The sequence below is a fragment of the Ambystoma mexicanum genome, chromosome 1q (genome assembly GCF_040938575.1).
Source record: "Ambystoma mexicanum isolate Mex_15411 chromosome 1q, UKY_AmexF1_1, whole genome shotgun sequence".
In the NCBI taxonomy this organism is placed as follows: Eukaryota; Metazoa; Chordata; class Amphibia; order Caudata; family Ambystomatidae; genus Ambystoma; species Ambystoma mexicanum.
Window position 1 is genome coordinate 769,724,845 of NC_090922.1, and position 20,430 is coordinate 769,745,274.

At 45.1% G+C, this 20,430-nt stretch overlaps 1 protein-coding gene across 1 annotated transcript in view; it reads left to right on the forward strand.

Moving 5' to 3' along the window:
• Nucleotides 1–20,430, forward strand: part of CDC73 (cell division cycle 73) — a 1,222,960-nt gene that overhangs the window by 760,558 nt on the left and 441,972 nt on the right. The window contains exon 11 of the mRNA XM_069641358.1: nt 3,156–3,213. Coding sequence (XP_069497459.1) covers nt 3,156–3,213 — 58 coding nt within the window. The remainder of the gene's footprint in view (nt 1–3,155; nt 3,214–20,430) is intronic.

The following is a 20,430-nucleotide window of genomic DNA, read 5'->3' on the forward strand; positions in this document are numbered from 1 at the left end:
CAGCTACCCGGTCCACCTTCCACAAGTTCACTAAACATTACTTTTTAGACACTTCGACCAATGAAGGAAGAATTGGGAAGGCAGTTCTATGCTCCATTCTGGACAAACTAACTCTCAATTCTTACCCCCTCTTCCAAAAGAACCTAATACTGCTTTGGGAGTCAGTCATCAGATAAGGGAATATGTGGGAGGACACAATACATTTGTTGAAAAAGTTACTTACCCCCGTTAACGTTAGTTTGACTGGATGTTCCTCCCATGTATTCCACATTGCCCTCCCAACCTACCCCACTGTAGAATTTCTGAGCTTTGGACTTTGCGCTCTTTTAATGTCTGATAATTTAAATGGGGACTTATCAAGGCAGGCAGTTCTGCATATGGTGGCGAAAAAAAAAAACAGATCTGAAGCCAACGGGCACTGGATGTGGTATATGCACTCGACGATGACGTCAGCCGAGATGGAAGCCCTCGAGTGACAGTCAACCGGCTCGACTTGCAGCGCCCTCTGCCGAGAGAAACTTTCTGAAGCAGCTAAAGCTGGAAAAAAAATAACATAAAATGAGGGATACGTGGGAGGAACATCCAGTTTCAAAACGTTACCAGGGTAAGTAACTTGTTCTTTTGTCAGTCACTGACTGTGTTTTATGATACAAACATGCTGGACATATTCCCGAGAATTTACTTGCAGCTGAGATCTAGGGGAGAACATTATTTCTATTAGAAGCTCGAGTGCCCTATAGTTTCTCTGTTTGTGATTTTTAATTTAGGTTGTTCCCATCCCAGAACACACTTCTCTTTTCAAGATGAAACCTTAGTAGCCATAGGTGGTGTTCACATTCTCTTTCTTGTATCCGGAACTTTATTAGGCACTCAGTCCCTAAGACTATAGTTAGATCAGATAACGCTTGAAGACCAGTATGCCTCGTAGATGGGGAAACACAAATACAGTACATAGCTGGACTGTCTTGGTTAGCTTTCCAAGTCTGAAACACTTCCAATGTTTAGATGAATGCCTGTGGGTTGTAGTGGATTTTCCAGTTCTCATCCCTAAAACTTGTATAAAAACCTTTGAGACCCACTTGCTGTCATGTTCTGTTCCACCACACTGCACTGTTTTTATTAGCTTTCAATTCTTGATATTTAATAATTAAATATTTATTTTGAAAGTAAAGAGGTCATGGTTCACTATGAGCCCCATACCAATGGTCATGACAGTTGACTTTCTCAGTTAAGAAGATAGTATTGCAACCTGCAAGGGAGCAGCTGTTGAAGGTCACAATTACCACACAATTGACATATGGAAGAAAAGGGGTGTTCTTACCTCACGTTATCTTTGTAGGTGCAATGAACCTATTGAAGCGTGCATGTGCATGGGACCCATTTGATACGATTTAAATGATTGTCTCCTTAATTAAATACACTCCCTGCTTCATGGGAGAATGTAGGGCTGGGCGATATGGACCAGAATTCATACCTCGATATTTTTGTGCTGAATGGTGATAAAGGATGTATGTCTCGATATTGTTTGTGGGTAAAGGCTCAGTTGTAAACCGCCAACTACATGCGAGATGTCCAACACCTTTATAAGACATAGATCAAAATAAAATGCAAATACAGGTTTCATCTTCCTGTTTCAGAATAGACACAGCTGTGTAAATATCAATGTAAATAAAAAATGATAGTATATGTAATGTAAATATCTTGATAACTATATTGTCTCATCCTATATCGCTTTTGGAAATATATTGATATATTTCCAAAACTCGGTTTATCGTCCAACCGTACGAGAATGTTTTGATTGGTGCTGTCAAATGCTGCAGAAATGTTAAGCATCCCTTCCTTTGTTGGGGTAAGCAAAACAGTTCTCTGACAGGCAGGACTACTAATGTGTTTCCTTTTTCCAGCCAAGAGCCTACTTGCCGTTCTCAATTCAGTCACTTAGATTAGAGATGTGTTTGTAGAAGTACATCGGTGTTGGGAACATTCTTACCCATGAGGGGGGAATACAAAATGGATTGATAATGGGTGTAGAATTGAATGATTCCGTTAAGCTTAATCGCTGGGTTAATAGATTGTTTGAAACATCAATGAAATACCAAATCAGACCATGTTATGACATTGTAAAGCGCTCAACTGTCATTGATGTCTCTGAAAGTGCGGAGGCAGTGGAATCTGATTCTGGAGGCTGGGCAGAAATTGTATTAAATGATCAAAGAGTACTTTGGAGAATAGAGGCCATTGCGTTAACAGAAAAGACTAAACCAGTTTCACATTAGCATTTAATTGGAATATGTGTCTGGTTGGAATAGACAGATTTTGCCTACATTCCTGTTGTAGCGATTGAAGGCCCGAGGAGCCACAAACCAGTATAATTCGCTCATTTTTTAAGTGGCGCATGTGGAAGCGATGTATGTGAAATCTTGTCATTAACCACCCCATTTAAGCGGTCGTCTTTGCAGGTAGGAAGAAAGATAATTAATTTCACTGCATACTCAAATTGAACATTTGAATACAATTCACACATACCCAACATTTAAAAGCTTTAAAAGCTTTACCTGCCATAGCATAACATAACAAAACATTGCATGATGTAAAATAGGTTAAACAGTCTTTTAAGTTGAAATCCCATGCAAGACATACACGTACTTGCCTTTCTTTTCGCCTTGGATTCACCATTATATCATACAAATTGTCTCTGTGCGTTTGGGCATTGCAGAACAGTAGTGGGTGTCTCCAAAGAGTGTTTACCCTGCAGTGAGGACTTTTGCCGGGCACCAGAGGTACCTGAATAAGTGCCTCCTTACGGAGCATTGCAGGCTGCAAGACTCGAGCAGGCAATTTGAGCCCCACAAGAGAAAGTACAACTTCTAACACAAAACATTGAATTTACTTACTTGAAAGGAAAGCGGGTGTTTTTGTTTGCAAGTCCAGTGTTTCCATCACATTGTGCAGTATTAACACTACCTATTGTGGAGCTTTTTAATTGCTTGGCAGAATTGCATTGTTTCACTAATTATCGTTTCGGATGTCCGTGGAAGCAATACCGTGCATTTGGTGCCTGCTGCAATTTGTTTTGGATGTTGACTTGTTTGTTCTCTTAAACATTCTTGCTATGAAAGTTTCATATTTGGATTGGCTTGTTCTTTGTGCTACAGGAAGGCGCATCAGCCAGGAAGACACAAACCCCAGCCGCACAGCCAGTGCCAAGACCTGGTAAGACATTTGCATTGGATTTCAGTTTTTATACATTTTGTTTGAAAGTTTTTATTAAAAATGTACATTTACATTAGGGTAAGATACTTTTATGGTGCTAGCTTGCACAACTAGGATGTCTGATAGTAATGTAACATAAATAGTATGGCCTACAATCATTTGACACATTTGCTCTGTCAGGTTATGATTCATCCCCTCTCCTAGTGAGACCCCTTGCACTTTTTGCTGGACTTCTGGAACTTTTTCTGAAATCCTGAATGAGTGGAGCATTTTTCCACTCATTCATTCTTATGTGGCTCGGTCTTTTGGAACTCTGTTCTGTGTTTTACCTGCCCTATGGGAGTGTACTTGCCTCCATACCTCTTTAAGGCATCTGTATTTTACTATTGCAGAACACAGTTCCTTATGGGCAGTGTTGCTGGGGACCCTTTGGGTCCTCTTTAGAGATTCTTTTCTATATGATGTGGCATTTATAATGCGCCTATACACAAGTGTTTCAAGATGCATCGAGGTAAAGGGGGGGGACAAAGGGAGGACAGACAACGATCCTACTAGGCAGGTGTCGTTCAGATCACTCAAGTGCATGGGAAGGGGAGAGTGCAGGGGTGTTGAGGAGAATAAATGTGCTAATTCCCTTCACCTTAGAGACCCCCAGTAGCTTTGCTGGATTTTAAGGACTTGATTTTTTTTCCCTGGAGAGTGTGAGCCTTTTTTCCCACCCTCATGTATTTTTAATGTGTTTACTCTTGTGTTTTCTTTGGTTATGGAGTTTTAGACAACTCCATAGGCATCATCTTTTCATTTGTGTCACACAGCACCCTCAGTGCAGTGACAAAGCGAAGCCTTTTAGGCTACCCCAAGGTTTACATACCTTCTCTGGGATAAACTGTTTCCCAGAGAAAGTAAAGTGAAATTGACTTTAGGTTTGAAGGTTTGTGAGAAAACACCCTACTCCAGGTGTGCGCAAACCTCTGTAGTTCGTGGACACAAAACTATGTTGTAGTGTGCTGCAATAGATGAGGAGAGTAGGTGACTTCTCACATTCACATATTTATATAGGATGATTTGTAGAAAAGGTGCCCTCACTAGTCACGCTCACTTTCATAAGTGATAGACCAAGAAATGTCTTGGAAGTGTTTGAGATACTGAATTTATTAAACAAGCCAAAGAAAACTACATGTAAAACATGCATGCCAGAGATGAGTATCACCCACAAGAAATAAATATTGTATGTGCATAGGATATGTTAACACAAAAAGGAGAACATATATCACATGTGGATGGCATTCATAAGATAGAATTGTATTTTGAATTCAAAGCATTCATCACCACGTCATAACATAGGTACAATTGCAACATAAATGCAGTTGTGCCAATTGCCACATATACAGATGCCAACACGTGTTTCGACCCTCTAGGGTCGTCTTCAGGGTGTATTATACTAGTTGTGGCAGTGCAATCCGATCAAACATTGGTTACTCCAATACAAACATATACAGGTTGATAACTTTTGTAGTCCATCAAATTATCTGGTTTGGAGGCAGGGTGGGGGGAGGGAGGTAACAAAAGAAAGTTTCAGAAATTAATGGATAACCTGTCAGCATAGTCATTAGTATGTGTGTAAAATTACCATATGGAATCAACTTTGAAAACTGCTAGTGCCTTAAATCCATCTATTTCTGCAAAAGGAACTATACTGAAATCCATAGGACAGACTAATGTGTTACTTAATCATGCCTCCCAGTTCAACAAATAGTCAGAAAACAAACATTGAGACTGCTAAGGGAAGCCAATGTCGCACTCTTATTTAGACCTCAAAGGAGGGTGTACCTGCATACAGCGGATAACGTGGAAGGAAAAATGTCATTAGTCTCCTGATGAGACTGCATTAGTGTCAAACATCAAATCCCTGAATTCACTAAAAATGAACAATAAAAGTATTGCCTTGAGGTGTTTGTTCGATTTAACGCATGGTTAATTTGAATGCGTTGTCGGAATCACACATTTATGCAACATTTGAACAAGAATAACTTTGGTATCAGTTTTACAGGACATATACATGCCGAGGAAATAAATGTTTTTGGACTTGTATATCAATATAATATCTAATGAGATCCAGACTCGCACCTACAGGAAAACAACTGCAGTAAATGCAATTCTACATGCAGCTAGCAGTCATAGACGAAGTGTCATTAATAACATTCCAAGAAGGGAATTCCTAAGATCTAGGAGAAATTGTAGCCAAGACGAAATATTCATGCAAGAATGTAAGTCAATTGGAGCCAGATATCAAGGAGGAGGATACAATGGGCATGTTATCAGCAAGGCTATTAAAGCAATGGAAGCAGTGCAAAGACCCAATTTGCTGACCCAGACGTTTAAAACTGATGATGATAAACAATATCCGGCAAATGTCTACTTCATCACAAAATATTCCCAGGATTGTAAGTTCCTCATCACATTTTACAAAAAAATTGGCACATCCTTCTTCTGGATTCATATCTTGCACCATACATTTTGGAGCAACCAAATATCATTTTCACAAAAGCGCCAACTTTGCACAACTTACTCAGTCCCTCATTCTTGAGATGTGAAACCATAAGACAGAGCAATTGTCTATCGACGTCTACCAAACCATCTGGTTTCCACAAATGTGATACATGTAATTTTTGCCAATTTGCACTATCTCCCACTCGTAAACCTCCATGGCATGTGAAGACCTAAGTGAAGGTTAAGGACTTTATAAACTGCCCATCAAAATGTATGATCTATGGCATTCTATGTGTTTGCAAAAAGGTATACATTGGGAGCACTATTCAGGAGTTGCAAGTTAGGATCCGAGAGCACCTTGCTAATCTCAACAGTCAAGATCTGAAATTACTATTTGCCACGCATTGGCAAACCTGTCACCAATTAGATCACCGAAAGGACATCAGATTTGTGGGATTTCAACACATCAAACCACATATGATAGGTGGCGATAGACAACTGATGCTACGACAGCAAGAAGCTTGAATGATATGTAAACTTCGTTGTCTACAACTTAGCCTCAACCAGGAACATGAGCTTAATGTCTTTCTATGAATCAATTTTTGGGAGATGACTAAACATGTCCCAAGTAATGTTCTTATTTAGTTATCCTTTTCCAACTTTGGCAAATGCAGTAATTCACACACTCTAAGATATCTGGTTTTTTAATACTTTCAATAGCAATTGTACATATGTTACCGCTTTATTATTATTTTTTGGAAACTTTGAGATGTAGAGGGCAGCCAGCTGCGCATCTCTCACCCGGAGCCAGTTAATAGTGAACCCGGATGGATGTCACTTGACATACGATTTGGTCAACAGACGAACCTAATTATTTTTACCAAAATCAACTAGCCATTTGAATCGCCAACAGTATTTGGAGAACAGATTTCTGCTAATACACTTGCTCTTAGAGACATACACACTTGTTGACTTTCAATATTTCTCCGACTGTACATCATGGTCTAAATATATATGCTTATAATTCACGCTATACGCATTGAACACACAGCAGCTCATCACTAGATTGTATCACATTTAGAATGAGCGCCTAGAGCCGAAATATAATACAGAAACTGCCGGATGCAGCAGCGTCACTATGGCAATCTGGTCACGTGATTAACCAGCAGCGTCACTATGGCAATCTGGTCACGTGATTAACCCATGTGACCAGAAGCGTGAGATACTCGCTTAGCAACCAGAAGCGGGTGCTAACGCTCCCGGCTTCACCACAGCGTTCCTGACCAGCTGCAATCAAGCAGCCATCCATGTACGCGCGACCATGCGCTTAACCTAGTAAGTACGACGTTACACTCTCATCAACCAATTTAACGTTAGCACCAAATTTGATGGGCCTTTGGCAACTTGTATACTATATAGTAATCCATGCCATTACAGACAATCTGGGACTGACTTGCTGATGACTGCCATTGGATTATCCAAAGATTATTGGGAATGCTCTTAAATCAGGCGAACATATGGCTTTGCCTTTTCCACATTGGCAGGTAAGTCCATATCCCCCGATATCATAGCCGACAACGCATTCAAATTAACCATGCGTTAAATCCAACAAATGCCTCACGGCAATCCTTTTATTGTTCATTTTTAGTGAATTTGGGCTTTGATGTTTGACACTAATGCAGTCTGTTATCAGGAAACAAATGACGTTTTTCCTTCAGCGTTATCCGCTGTTTGCAGGTACACCCTCCTTTGAGGTCTAAATAAGAGTGACACTGGCTTCCCTTGGCAGTCTCAATGTTTGTTTTCTGACTATTTGTTGCACTGGAAAGCATGATTAAGTAACAACAAATTAGTCTGCCCTATGGATTTCGGTATAGTTCCTTTTGCAGAAATAGATGGATTTAAGGCACTAGCAGTTTTCAAAGTTGATTCCATTTGGTAATTTTACATATGTACTTATGACTATGCTAACAGGTTATCCATTAATTTATGAAACTCTTTCTTTTGTTCCCTCCCTCCCCATGCCCTGCCTCCAAACCAGATAATTTGATGGACTACAAAATTTATCAACCTGTATATGTTCGTATTGGAGTAACCAATGTTTGAACTGATTGCACTTCCAATGACACAACTAGTATAATACGCCCTGAAGACTACCCTAGAGGGTCGAAACACGTGTTGGCTACTGTATCTATGTGGCAATTAGCAAAACTGCATTTATGTTGCAATTGTACCTATGTTATTATGACATGGTGATGAATGCTTTGAATTCAAAATACAATTCTATCTTATGAACGCCATCCACATGTGAGATTAGTTCTCCTTTTTGTTAACCTATCCTATGCACATACATTATTCATTTTTTGTGGATGACACTAACATACTATATGCACTTATATTTATTTCTGGTGGATGACACATCTCTGGCATGTATGTTTTACATGTAGTTTTCTTTCGCTTGTTTAATAAATTCAGTATCTCAAACACTTCCAAGACATTTTTTGGTCCATCACTTATGAAAGTGAGTGAAATTGACTTTACTAGACTTTTCAAATTCCTAGACCCAGCACACCCTATCTTATAATAGAGGGGTTACCCAGTATCCCTTATGTCAAGAAACTCATGTAGCAGTCAAATGCTACCCTTTCCTCTCGAAATGGCTGGGGACAGTGGTTTTAGAATGAACTACCATGATTTTTCCCGACCGCCAACACCGGTAGCGTTAAATCGCTGGAGCCATGTTTTTCAAGATGGCGTCTGAACCCCCTTTGTTTAAACAGGATCCGGTCTTCTTTTTTTCACCATTTATTTTTGGAAAGGTCCTTCTAGAGTTTGTCTATGCGGGCTAAACCAGGTTTGGTTCCCTTGTTCCTACACCTTTTGGAGGCTTCAGGACTGAAGACGGCCTCTGGTACCAGAGTGTCTGGGGTGGACAGGAAGTGAGGGAGGTGCCTGAAACTCCCTGTGCTTAGTCTCCTCGGAGACCCAAATGCACTCTGCCGTGATTGGCTGGCTGACTGTCCGGCAAGGACAGCCACCCTGCTGGGTGAGTGACAGCTAGGCTGGAATGAATGGTAGAGAACTGAATAAAGGGCGAGTCTCTTGGCTTGGAAGGCAGAGTAGACCACTGGAACGAAAGAACCGAAGATGAGCTTGAAGTGAACAGCTGCTGCAACACCTGGACAGTTGGTTTGCCCGGTGTTGAGATGGATTTCTGAACTCTGTCCTGGGGGGGCAGAGGTTCAGTAGGCCAGCCCAGTTTCTTGGAACAGGTTAAGCTCTGGACAAGCCAGACCAATCAGGGTAACGATGGCGGTGGTCAAGTCTAGGTCTCAAGAGGGGTGAGGGTATTCCGGCCCCAAAGCACACGTCTCACTTCAGACCTGGCAACGCCAAGTGTACGAATCGTGTGAGAGTGCCTAGGACACGGTTTTAGCAGTAAGCCAGACGGCGGTGACAGTGCAAGGTTCCTGTGTAGGCTGGTCAGTCCACTGGGATGGCCCAGGGACGCTTCCAAAGGCTTACGTACAGGATTTGGTGACAATGCTGAGAATAGGTGTTCCCACTATTCTAAAGGGGCGAAGCGCCTTTGCAGACCTTCTCGTTCGATCAGAGGCCGAGTGGTCTCGCAGGACGACAGCAGTGCAGGGTGCCAAACCTTCAGCGGGTCACCAGCGATTCTTCGACTCAGCTTCTTAGTTGCAGGATACTTAGCTCCTTATCCTTTGTTCGTGAGAACTCAGGAGATCGACATGGAAGTGGGGTTTTCAGCCTCCTCTTATCCAGAGTTCCCTTTGCGCCAAAACGGAGAGGGCCCAATGGGAGATCCGCTCACAAACACTCACTCCATACGTGGACCTATCACTGACCACGGTGGTCCCAGGCATTCAGGACACTCTAGACTCTCTGGCACCCAGGATGTGTATTGGGAACAGACAACCCAGCCCACATCCTGGAGGCGCACACAAGGCATGCAGAAGCCCGCAAAAGTGTTGTGTTTCGCAGGAAAGTGCATGACCAAATAAGGACTGCCCCAGGTCGGCTCGACCTGGGGGAAGGTGAAGGGGCAGGACGGTCAGCGGACAGGACAAAGAACCTCATGGCATGGCCATTTTGGAGGCCAGGCCACCCATTTGGGCCAAACGCGGGAAGCGCGGTTAACATGGCAAAAGGGGGTCCAAAACGCAAAGAAACAATAGCTGCCACCAGTCCCGTCTGTGACACACTTGCACATTTCATAAATCCAGCGAGAGTTTCTAGGGCCTTTGGAATGACTAGAGGCCCAAGAGCGCGGTAATGTAAGTTACGGTGCACTCTTGTTTAATACTGCTCAAAAGCTGCAACATGAGGAAAGGACTTAGGGAAACAGTCTCCCGGTACGGACTGTCTTAAGGGAATGTCAGTTTCCCCGTAAGAATTGAGCGAAAGCCCAGAGGAGTGCGGCGGAAGGCTGCGCTTCTCTGGCAAAGTCTAGATCAGGGTGTAAAACAGCAAAAAGTTTGGGGGTTGCCACATGGTAGGTAAATTACCTACAATTATGAAATCTTTCCTAACACCCGGTGAAGCCCTGCTGCAGGTCCGAATCGCCAAGTTTGTCTCGATGGGGAAGCCCTGCGGGGACGACTTCTCCCTTTGAGTTGGTGGGACCAATCAACTCGACACTTAGCCACCTGGATACCATTCTCGGAGCTGGTTGTATTTTCCTCAGTGCTGCAGGAAACCGAATAACCAGGGAGAGGGACACCAGTTGTGTGCTTGACTACAGCTACCGAAATTGAAGATTTGCCAGCTTTTTGACTAGTTTCAATGCAGTGCAGGAGTCCCCCGATGTCATCCCTCTTGTCCCCACGACTGAGGCTCAGGAACAGCGAGATCTGCAGTAACTGCCAGGAACAGAAGTCTTCAGCTTCATCTTTTTCTTCCTTGTAAGGTACAGTGAAAACCCGACCGAGTGAACTTGCCTCTCACTGCGAAAGTGCTTCAAACTTTGGCAACTTGCCGGCCTAGTCTAACCTATTGCGTTGAATTGACTCCTCTGATGAACTCAAACTATTTGCACTGTTAAAGAATAACTGTAATCGTCTTTTTATTAACCTATGCCTTTTTGCTCCTCCTTCAAAGTAGTTTAAATCGCTCAGAAACGTAGTGTAAAGTACTGAAGTATTTTTGTGTGAGATATATTGCCTCCTTCTAGTGAATGTTTTATAACTGACTCTGAAATAAATTGATAAGAGTTTTACCAAGAAACCTTGAGTGTAAGAGTCTATTTGAATACTTGTGATTTTAGACCTCTGTGTAACCTCATTATAGCTCACATTCCCCTCTTGAGAAAAGCCTGGCTGCTCAGCAACGCTACCAAAACGGTGTAGTACAGACTTCTACCAAAGGTTGGTTTGCTTACAACTGTAGTCCTAGTTGTGTGTAGGGGTCCCCAAGGGTACTGCATACACACTTTGCCTAACAGGGGGCGAGGGGGAAGGGACAGTGCAGTACATGGGAGTAGAGCAATAACAATAAGTAAAAGTAACGGCCAGCAGGTGGCAAGTGCAAAGGTAAGTGCTGGTAGTGGGACTGTAGGGATACAGAAACAGTTCTCAAGTGTGGGTGTTGCCAGGCAGGCAGTGCAGGTGTGTGTGACTGGTGGGGAGGGACCCGGTCCCGAGATCAGAGAGTGGCCAGGTAACCTGTGCAGTTTCTGTTAAGCCAGGTGGTCAGCAGGGGAGAGGAGGAGAAAAAGCAGAAGCAAAGAGAACGGTTTTGAGGTGCTTCCTGAACCAGAGATGATTTTCCTCAAGTTTCAGGGAGGCTCTTCCAGAGGGAGATCCCAGCCGAAGAAAGAGATCTACCAGCAGCTCGTTGCTTGGAGAAGCCACTGACCCTGAGGGAGTTGGAGGCGGATGAGCGAAGAGCTTGATAAGGAAGATATTTAGGAACAGAGCGTTGAAGGAATTGTGGCCCCAGGCCCTAGAAGGCCTTGTGGACAGTGCAGAGGGTTTTGAACTTAATCCTTGCAGCAACTGGGAGCCAGTGCAGAGATTTCAGTCCTGGAGAGATACGATCCCTGGGCCTGAGGCCAAGGACAAGTCTTGCAGTCCTGTTCTGGATGAGTTGTAGAGGGCAGAGAGTAGAGGCAGGCAGATTTAGAAAGAGGCTGATGCAATAGTCCAGCCTAGAGAGAACCAGAACTCTGGAGACAGTGAGCTTTCGGGGGAAGTAGAGGAAAGGAAGAATATCCTAGAGTAATTACAGTTCTGAAGTAGAGCTACTTGGTAACTCTCCTAAAACTTTATAGACTGAGATTGACACACTCGACCTTATGTGGAGTGCCAATGGGATACTTAGTATCCCTCATTATCTCTGCTCCTGTGACTTTTTATTCGCACAGACAACCTAGTTATGGCTGGTGGTAGTGGACGTATTCTACCAACTATTGTTATTTTTGTTTTATTTTTGAGTTTATTTTTTAGGCTATGTCCATAGACTCGGTAGAACTAACTTGGGGGCTTGCTTCTTTTTTCGCCATTTCTAGCGTGCTTGTTTTTTGTTAGCTCTTGTGTGTGTGTGTGTGTGTGTGTGTGTGTGTGTTTTGCTTTTGGCAGGAACCCTTGGGTGTCCCTGCCTAGCCGCCAGTGTGCCTGGGCAGCCAGGAAGTGGAGGAAGAATTTTCCACCTGCCTATCCTATGTCTGCCAGAGTGCCTGAATAGAGCCACCTCTCACTGGGGGGGAGGAGAGGGGGTTTGGCAGTCCTGATTGGACAGCCATACGCCCCCTGTCTGTAAATTGCTGAGAGACATTGCAGAGGAGTGTGTGCTGGAACTGTATAGAAGGTGCGGCTCCTGGAGTGAACAGCAAGTCGACCACTGGAAACTGAAGTAACCGAGGAAGACGTTGACCAGAGATGCCTGAAGCAATGCTGTGAAGAGACCACTTCTGTCTTGACCCAGTTTTCTATTGGACAGAGGAACTCCGAAGAGGACAACTCCTTCCCTTTGACTGGTCGGAACAACAAGTCCCAAGACTAACTTTAATTTGAGCCATCTCCTGAGGTCTTGTGACTTTTCAGAACTGCAGAGCCCAATAACCGGAGAGACTCTACCCATTTTAAGTGTAACGCTGTGGAATGGCTGAATTCGTCCAAGTCTTTGCTGAGCCCTCAAGGACACTCCAGAGATCCAATCCAACTCCCCTCAACAGAGTGCAGGACTGCAGGAGCCAAAGAAAATTGACTGAGCGAATCACATCCTTGGTTGGTGCTGTAGAAAAGGCACCAAAAGCGCAAAGTGACCACGGAAGTTGATGAAGGCCGTGCCAGAGGTACTCCCTCGAGACTGCTACTGAGAGATTCCATCTATTGCTCTACCTTTCCTCAACAGACCAAGGAATCCGGATGTCAGGTCCAGAGCTGCAACATCAAGGAGCATCCAGACACACACATTTTCTTCTAACCAAAGGTACTTTGGGGAAAAGGTATTGCTTACCTTATTCCAGAGAGTCACTCCAGAGCGTTGGAGTGCACCTAGGTGTCTAGGGCAACCCCTCTAACCTCCGCCCCAAGCTGCTGCTTGTGTCCCTTTAGCGAGTCCTTTAACAGGGTCTCCAACGTTGGTTTTATCTTCTTGAATCTTTTATCCTAGAGACTAGAAAGTATCCACAGGAACTTTTGACTTCTGCTGCTTTACAAAACTTTAAACTTCTCCAAACTGCCTTTTAGCTAGGGTTGCGTTTTGGACTTTAAAAGCCTTGTTCGTAGAAACTGCCCCTAGAACATTAAGCTCTGCTAGTATTACACCAACTATCAGTTTTCCTTCCGAAAAATCACCCTTATGGTTTTGCTAACTTTTTTCTATTGCCGTATTACTTTGTGGGCGCGCGTTATTACCTATAATAAAGTAGACCTGCCAAACTCTGTACCAATTGTAACCATTCTGCAACTACCAACTAAGCAGTGGCCTTTTTGAAAGTATCTGAAAGTATGCCTGTGTTTTGGTTGATTGTGCTAAGTATTTTAAAATGAATTGTGTAAATATAATCTATTTTAATTTAAATGTTTGTTTCTCTTTGATGTACATTACTAACTAGGTTCAGTGTACTTGCCTACAGCTCACATCTTTGTCTTTGAAAGCTTGATTGCTCTGCCACTCTACAAAGGTTCCTGAGTAGTACAGACTACTAGTAAGAGTTGGAGGTCAGGGGGGGAAATCTACAAACCACCGGGATAGCTTACTAAAGGCTTGCCTCCAAGTGGGACTTTAAGAAAACACCCCTAAAAACTCTGCTATGGCCATGTTATGTTGAGAATTATACTGCACACTGTTGTCATTTGCATGGTCTCCAGATGCGCTCGCAGATCTGCAAGGGATGGGCAGTGTTTGGTTAGTGGGAAGAGAGGACAAAAAGGCTTTGTTGTGTTGATGCACACTTATTGGAATTACCCAGAACTCTGCTTGCAGGCAAATCTCTAGGTGGTGGCGGTCTTTCAAGAGCATAGAGGCATATGCGATTGTGTATGGTGCATTGTCCAGGGCTGTGGTATCCAAGTTGGTTGCAGAGATGTAGTAATATAATCCATATCTGTTGCGAGTGGTTTTCATTGGCCGTGTGGTTGGCTTGGTTGGTGGACAGATTGCAGAGAGGCGCAGACCATCTTCAAACCTCACATAGCAGATCATAAAATGGTGCAGGCATGGAAGGCATAACCAAGCATTCATTAGGAGTCCTACGACTCATGAAAATGTTGTGGAATTAATTAAAGTTGCTAGTTCTATTAATCCATGTTTATTTACTAAACCTACTCCTATACCCTGTTTCATCAGAATTCCTGTTGGGTAGCCATAATGCTGGGTGACGTGTATGTGGAGCCAGCAGCTCCACATTATCAGTTCCTTTTTTTGTGCGCTCGATATTCTGCTCAGAAACAGCACTAGCATATACTTAAATGTTCTACTTTGCTTTGCGTAATCCCCCAAAGATGGGCTTCAAAGTCCATAGGGATTGTGCACAACTTTATTGCCTTGTCGATAAATATGTTAAGGACAACTGTGGAGGTTCCAATCCATGCACTCCGAGAGCGTGGTGCAAAATGGTTCACTTTTCGCTATAAAGACTGGACACACACTCCTTTTGAAGTTTCTGGCTCCGGATCCTTCCTCCAGGAAGACCTGTGTCAGAGAAATGTGAAGGCTCCCTCTCTCATGATGGAGATCATATGTTAATGTTAAAGGATATTTGTAGAGCGCACTATCACCACCGGAGTGGTCCCCTGGCACTCTGGTGGCTCTGGAAAAAAGAGGAGGGGTGGTGATGGCAGTTAGTGGGATGAGCTGGAGAAGTGCAAGAGAGCAGTAATGTGCTGTTGGCGGCCTCAGCCCGGAATTCCGTTGGCTGGGCTTAGGGTGTTATACTGTCGGAAGACGTTGTGTGGGTCTGTGGGCTTTGTTTTCTTGTTGCAGTGTAGTGAAGTTGGTGCAGATTGTTGTGTTGTAGGCTTGTGGTTGTGTTTGGTTAGAGTTAGATAGGTGTATCCAGAGGGTGAAATTGTCGGTTGGTTGGTTGGCATTCCTGTCTTGAAGAGATGCGCTAAATTTCTGTATTTCTAATTAAGTGGTGTGTGTGGGTGTTTCGGTGTCTACGTCCAGATTAGGGGCTGTACGGCACTCATGGTCCCTTTCTCCTATGGCATCCATTCATATGCATAACCCTGCCCAAGTTGGGTACCGGCCACCTACAAAGCCCCTGTTTGTATGCGGGTGTGGGCAGGCGTTTGTGCATCCCTTGCAGTCTAGCCCAGAAAGCATTCCCAATCTAGTCTAGTAGGAGGGCAGCATCGGTAAGGCCGTGTTTACTCCCTCCATGTGTTGGGGCTGCTCGGCATTCATCATCATCTTATTCGGTTGCTCATTCGTGTTACCGCTCCTGCCCCCTTTGGAATGTGGCAATACTAACACTTGAAAATATGTCCAGGGGCGGCGTCTGCCTACAATCGCAACTCTCTTTGGACCATGCCCCTGCCAATATCCATAGCTTAGTCTGGCAAGTGCTAACGTTCACCCAACCTTATACAGGTATGGTCTATAGTAGCATTTATCGAGTGGGTGAAGGTTGTTTGCTGCAAGCTGGCTAGGGATGTTGGATTCTGTCCACATGGGTGTCGCTTGTGTCCTTTAGATTTGGTGTTGTATCTATTGTTGTAGTAGGGGTTTCTTTATTCGATTTTAGATTTAATTGTCCTAGATTTGTCCTCGTTTTGATTGTGTTTCCTGTTTGGTGGTTTGGTTTTCAGTCTGAATCTATGATGTTGAAGAGCCAGGTTTTTAATAATAATCTGAATTGTAGGTGGTCTTTGGTGTTTATTTCTTTTGGGATGTTGTACCAGGTTTTTGCAGCTAAGTGGGGGAAGGAGGAGCCCCCAAGTTATTTCTTAAGGTATGGTTTTTCTTCCAGTCAGATATTATTGCTTGATCTGAGGAGTTCGTTGGCTTGTAGATTGTTAATTTATTTTGTAGGAATTCAGCTTCTTGTCCTCTGATTGCCCTGTGTTATGCTCATTGTTTTGAAGGTGATGCAATGTTTGACTCGGAGCCAGTGCAGTGTTTGTAGGGCTGGAGTGATGTGGTCTCTTCCGGATAGTTTGAGGAGTCTGGCTGCTGCATTTTGGATCCGTTGTAGTTTCTTCAGGAGGTATTCTGGCATCCCGGGAGAAAGGCTGTTTGCATAGGCGATTCTTGAAATGATGAAGGGGGCCAATTGAGTGTTTTGTGGGTGAATGAGAGGAAAGGTAAGATTCTTCTTGCCGTGTGAAGGAGGAAAAAGCATTCCTTGATTATTGCATTTATTTGTGGTTCTAAGGTTAGGGTGTTGTCCATCAGGACTCCCAGATGTTTTACTACTTTAGATGGGATTGGTGCGGTTCCGATTTCTGTTGGCCATGGAATGTGTGTTCTCTTGATTTTTGGATATAATCATGATTTCTGTCTTTCCTGGGTTGATTTTCAGGTTGTTGGCATTCAACGAATTAAAGACTTGGGTGTCTTCGATTTTGTAGATTATTTGAGTGCCATCTGAGTAGTTGTAGCATGTGATTTTGTATTTTTTGTAGATGCTGATTAGTGCGGTTTGGTAGATGTTGAAGTACAGTGGTGATAGTGAGGACCCTTGTGGTACTCCACAGTCGTTGACTCGTGGTGTGGATTTGAAGGGCTTTAACCAAAAGGTTTCTGTTCAGTTTGATGGGAAGGATTTAATCCAGAGTAGTGCCGTGTCTGTTAAGCCTATGTCTTCTAGTCTTTTGGTTAGGGTGTCATGGCGAACTGTGTCAAAGGCTGCAGAGAGGTCGAGCAGAATCAGGGCTGAGGTTGTGTTGGAGTCCGCGTTTGTTTTTAGGTCGTCCCAGATGGATACTAGTGCTGTTTCGGATCCTCTTGCGGGTCTGAAGACGACTTGTGCTTGGTCCAACAGGTGGTGTTTTTTCTGCGTGTTCTTGGGTTAATTTGTATACATAGGTTTCCAAGAGTTTTGCTGGCTAGGGAATGTTTGAGATTGGCCTGTAGTTGGAGAGGTCTTCTACGTCGCCACTTGTGTTTTTTAGGAGTGGTTTGATATATGCTGATTTGAATGTTTTTGATACGGTTCCAGTTGCTAGTGAGAGATTTAGGTTTCAAATGGATTGTGTCCTCCAATGCATTCCACATATTCGACATGTAATGTCCACAGCTGTGCACTTCGGAAACTTTTTCGGCAGAGGGCGTCCTGTCCATGTCCCTCGAGGGCCTTCGTCGAGGGCGACGTCACAGGATGTTATAAAAAGGACACATGGCACCTCTAGCCTCATTTCTGTTTTTTTCCGCTAACGTGTTAACTTTGTGAGACTCGGCGCGCCTCGTGGGTTTTTTTTCATTGAAGATGTCTTTCCCTTCGACCCCTCCGGCTCTGCGGTCCGGTTTCAAGACCTGCCGGGACTGCAAGTCCAAGATGTCGCTCATGGACCCCCACTGCATTTGTTTGTGGTCCCTCGGCGAGTCACACGACACCGATGACTGTTCGAAATGGTAGTCGCTGACTGCAAAGGCCTTGCGGGAGCAGAAGGGGAAGCTACAGGTGGGTGTAGGGGCTTGAAGCCTGTTAAGTCCCGGACTTCCAAGGCCAAGGGGGTTTCTACCGATGACTCGAGGGGCGACTCTCCTGGGGTTCTTGGTCCCGGAGTGGTTCCCGCCGCTTGTCTTCCTCGTCCCGGCAATCGCGGAAGCACAGTCACTGGTCGCCTTCCCTGTCCTCCTTGGAGAATGGTGCCTCGAGGAAGGTTACGTGCCCTACGAAGTCCTCGACTCCGGAGGAATGGGCAGCATTCAAGACATCTATGATGGCGATTTTTCAATCGCAAGGCACGGGTCCGGTCGAGCCTTCTGACGAAGCCAACCTGGATCGATCTCGGTCTGTGGCTCGCATGCCTTCGGGCTCTGGTTCACGACACGACACATCGGGAGCTGTCGAGGTCCCGTATGGACAAAGGGTCTCATTACGAGATTGGAGGTAGCCATGGTGCTATTAGCTCCATGGCTACCCCCTTATCGCATACCGGGTCCGGGTTCCCTCAATGGGGACTTACTGGGTCATTCCAACCTTGGAGGACCCGGTATTTCCCCATTCGGGGAACCCATCCTCATTCGAGCCCCCATAGGGCTGAATGGGGAGGGAGCTAATAACGGGCCGGTTAATAACGGGCCCATTATTAGCTCCCTGGTCCTTTAGTGGCTCCTTTACCAGCCGCTCTTAGCGGGACCTGCTAAAGGACCTCGGAATGCGGCAGTAAGGGGTTAACGGCACCGGCATCGTTACCTGCTACATTAACCCCTTACCACCGACCTAGTAATGAGGCCCAAGGTTTCGAAAGGTCACAAGAGATGTTTCTCTAGGTCCTCGTTCCCAGCGAGACCACAGCAACCTATTGAGGGCTCGGGGCTGGCGTCAACTCGTTCGGTGCCGTGTCCCTCTGATTCAGACATCGACGCCTTGCCATCGTACCAGCCCACGGCACCGTCTGCACCTGTGTTGACGCCCAAGCCTTCGGCGATCTCTACGTCGAGGTTGTCGACGCTCTCTATGTTGAAGCCTTCGGTGCGATCGGCGCCTTCAGGAATTTTTTCTGAATTTGCTGATGGAGTACCCAGACATTGTGGATCCTCCTAGAAAGGCTACTTCGAAGTCGGTAAGGCTGGTTTTGGCCTCCAGGCCCTCTTCTGTCTCCACGCCTGGGTTACAACCCCCTCTGGATGATATTTTTGAAGAGGAGTCTGAGGTTGAGGAACCTGGTAACCTGGATGATGCTCCGATGTTTTCTGGGGACAGTCAGTTCGAGGAGTTGAGACGGACCCTCCATGATGCAAGTGGACTGGACACTTCCACGGAAGTGCAGTTTGGTAGACCTGGGGCTCATGCAGAGTCTTCTTATAGGAGACTCATGGCACGTTTCTTGGAATATCTGGGCTGGTCTAGTCCTCCAGAAGACTTTGTGCAAGATGATTTTACAGACATCTTGGATCAAGGTCCGTCCTCTGACCCTGTTTTGCCATTTCATTCTACCATGCAGAAAAGGGTGGCAGCTGCTTGGCAGTTCCCGGAATGCCTTCCGGGGTGAATAAAAATCTTACTAAGAAATACACCCCTTCCGTTAGTGACCCCAGCTATTTGTTTACTCACCCCACTCCTGAGAGTTTGGTGGTTCAGGCGGCTATGGCCACCTCGAGGCAGGCGGCGTACCCTATCCCTCCGGATAGGGACGACAAGCGCTTTGACGGTTGGGCACGGAAGGGGTTTTCTGCTGGGAGCATGGCCTTGAAATCTGACAACTCCGTGTGTTCCTTGGCAAGGTTTACACACACTGTGGTCTTGTGTTGCTTTTGCTGCTAAGCGTCTACCCGAAGGGGAAGAAAGCGATGGTTTCCTTGAAATCGTGCAGAATGGCAAGGATGCCATGTGTGAGGCCCTTCAGTCGGGTTTGGATTCAGCTGACAGTGTGAGCCGGTCCATGGCTGCGAGCACTGTTATACGCAGATTTGCGTGGTTGCGGAAGTCGGGGTTTTCTCCGATGTGCAAGCCCGTCTTCTGAACATGCCCTTTGATGGCGCACATTTATTTGGCAGCAAGGCTGACGAGAGCCTCGAGAGGTTGCAGACCTCAAAAGCTGCGGCAAAGTCTTTAAGCGCTGCGGTGCGTCAACCTCCGCCCTTTCCGTCCTAGGGGACAGCAGTGGAGGGGAGGTTCCTTTCGTTTCTACTCCTCCTTTGGTAGAACGAGAGGGACCGCCAGTCAAAGTGGCCAGCGAAAAAGTACCCGTGGTGGTCGGGGAAATCGTGGTGCCAAAGCCGCTCAGACAGCTGCCTCTTTGCCTTCAGGCACTGCCGCAGCCGCTTCCAAACAATCGTGAGGCCATGTCCCATGGTTCGCCGGTTGGGGGCAGACTGTCTCAGCATCTCGAAGAATGGCGGGTCATTACTTAAGATGCATGGGTTCTGGATACCATAGCCCACGGCTACTGCCATTCCTTCCTTCAGCGGCCTCAAGACAATCCATTGGGGAAACACTCTTTGAAGAGTCTGGATCCGCTCCTTGCGCAGGAAATCTTGTCCTTGCTTGAGAAAGGTGCCATAGAACTGGTGCCTGTAGCGGAAAGATACAAGGGTTGGTATTCCCCTTATTTTTTGATCCCAAAGAAAGACTGTGGATTGAGAGCC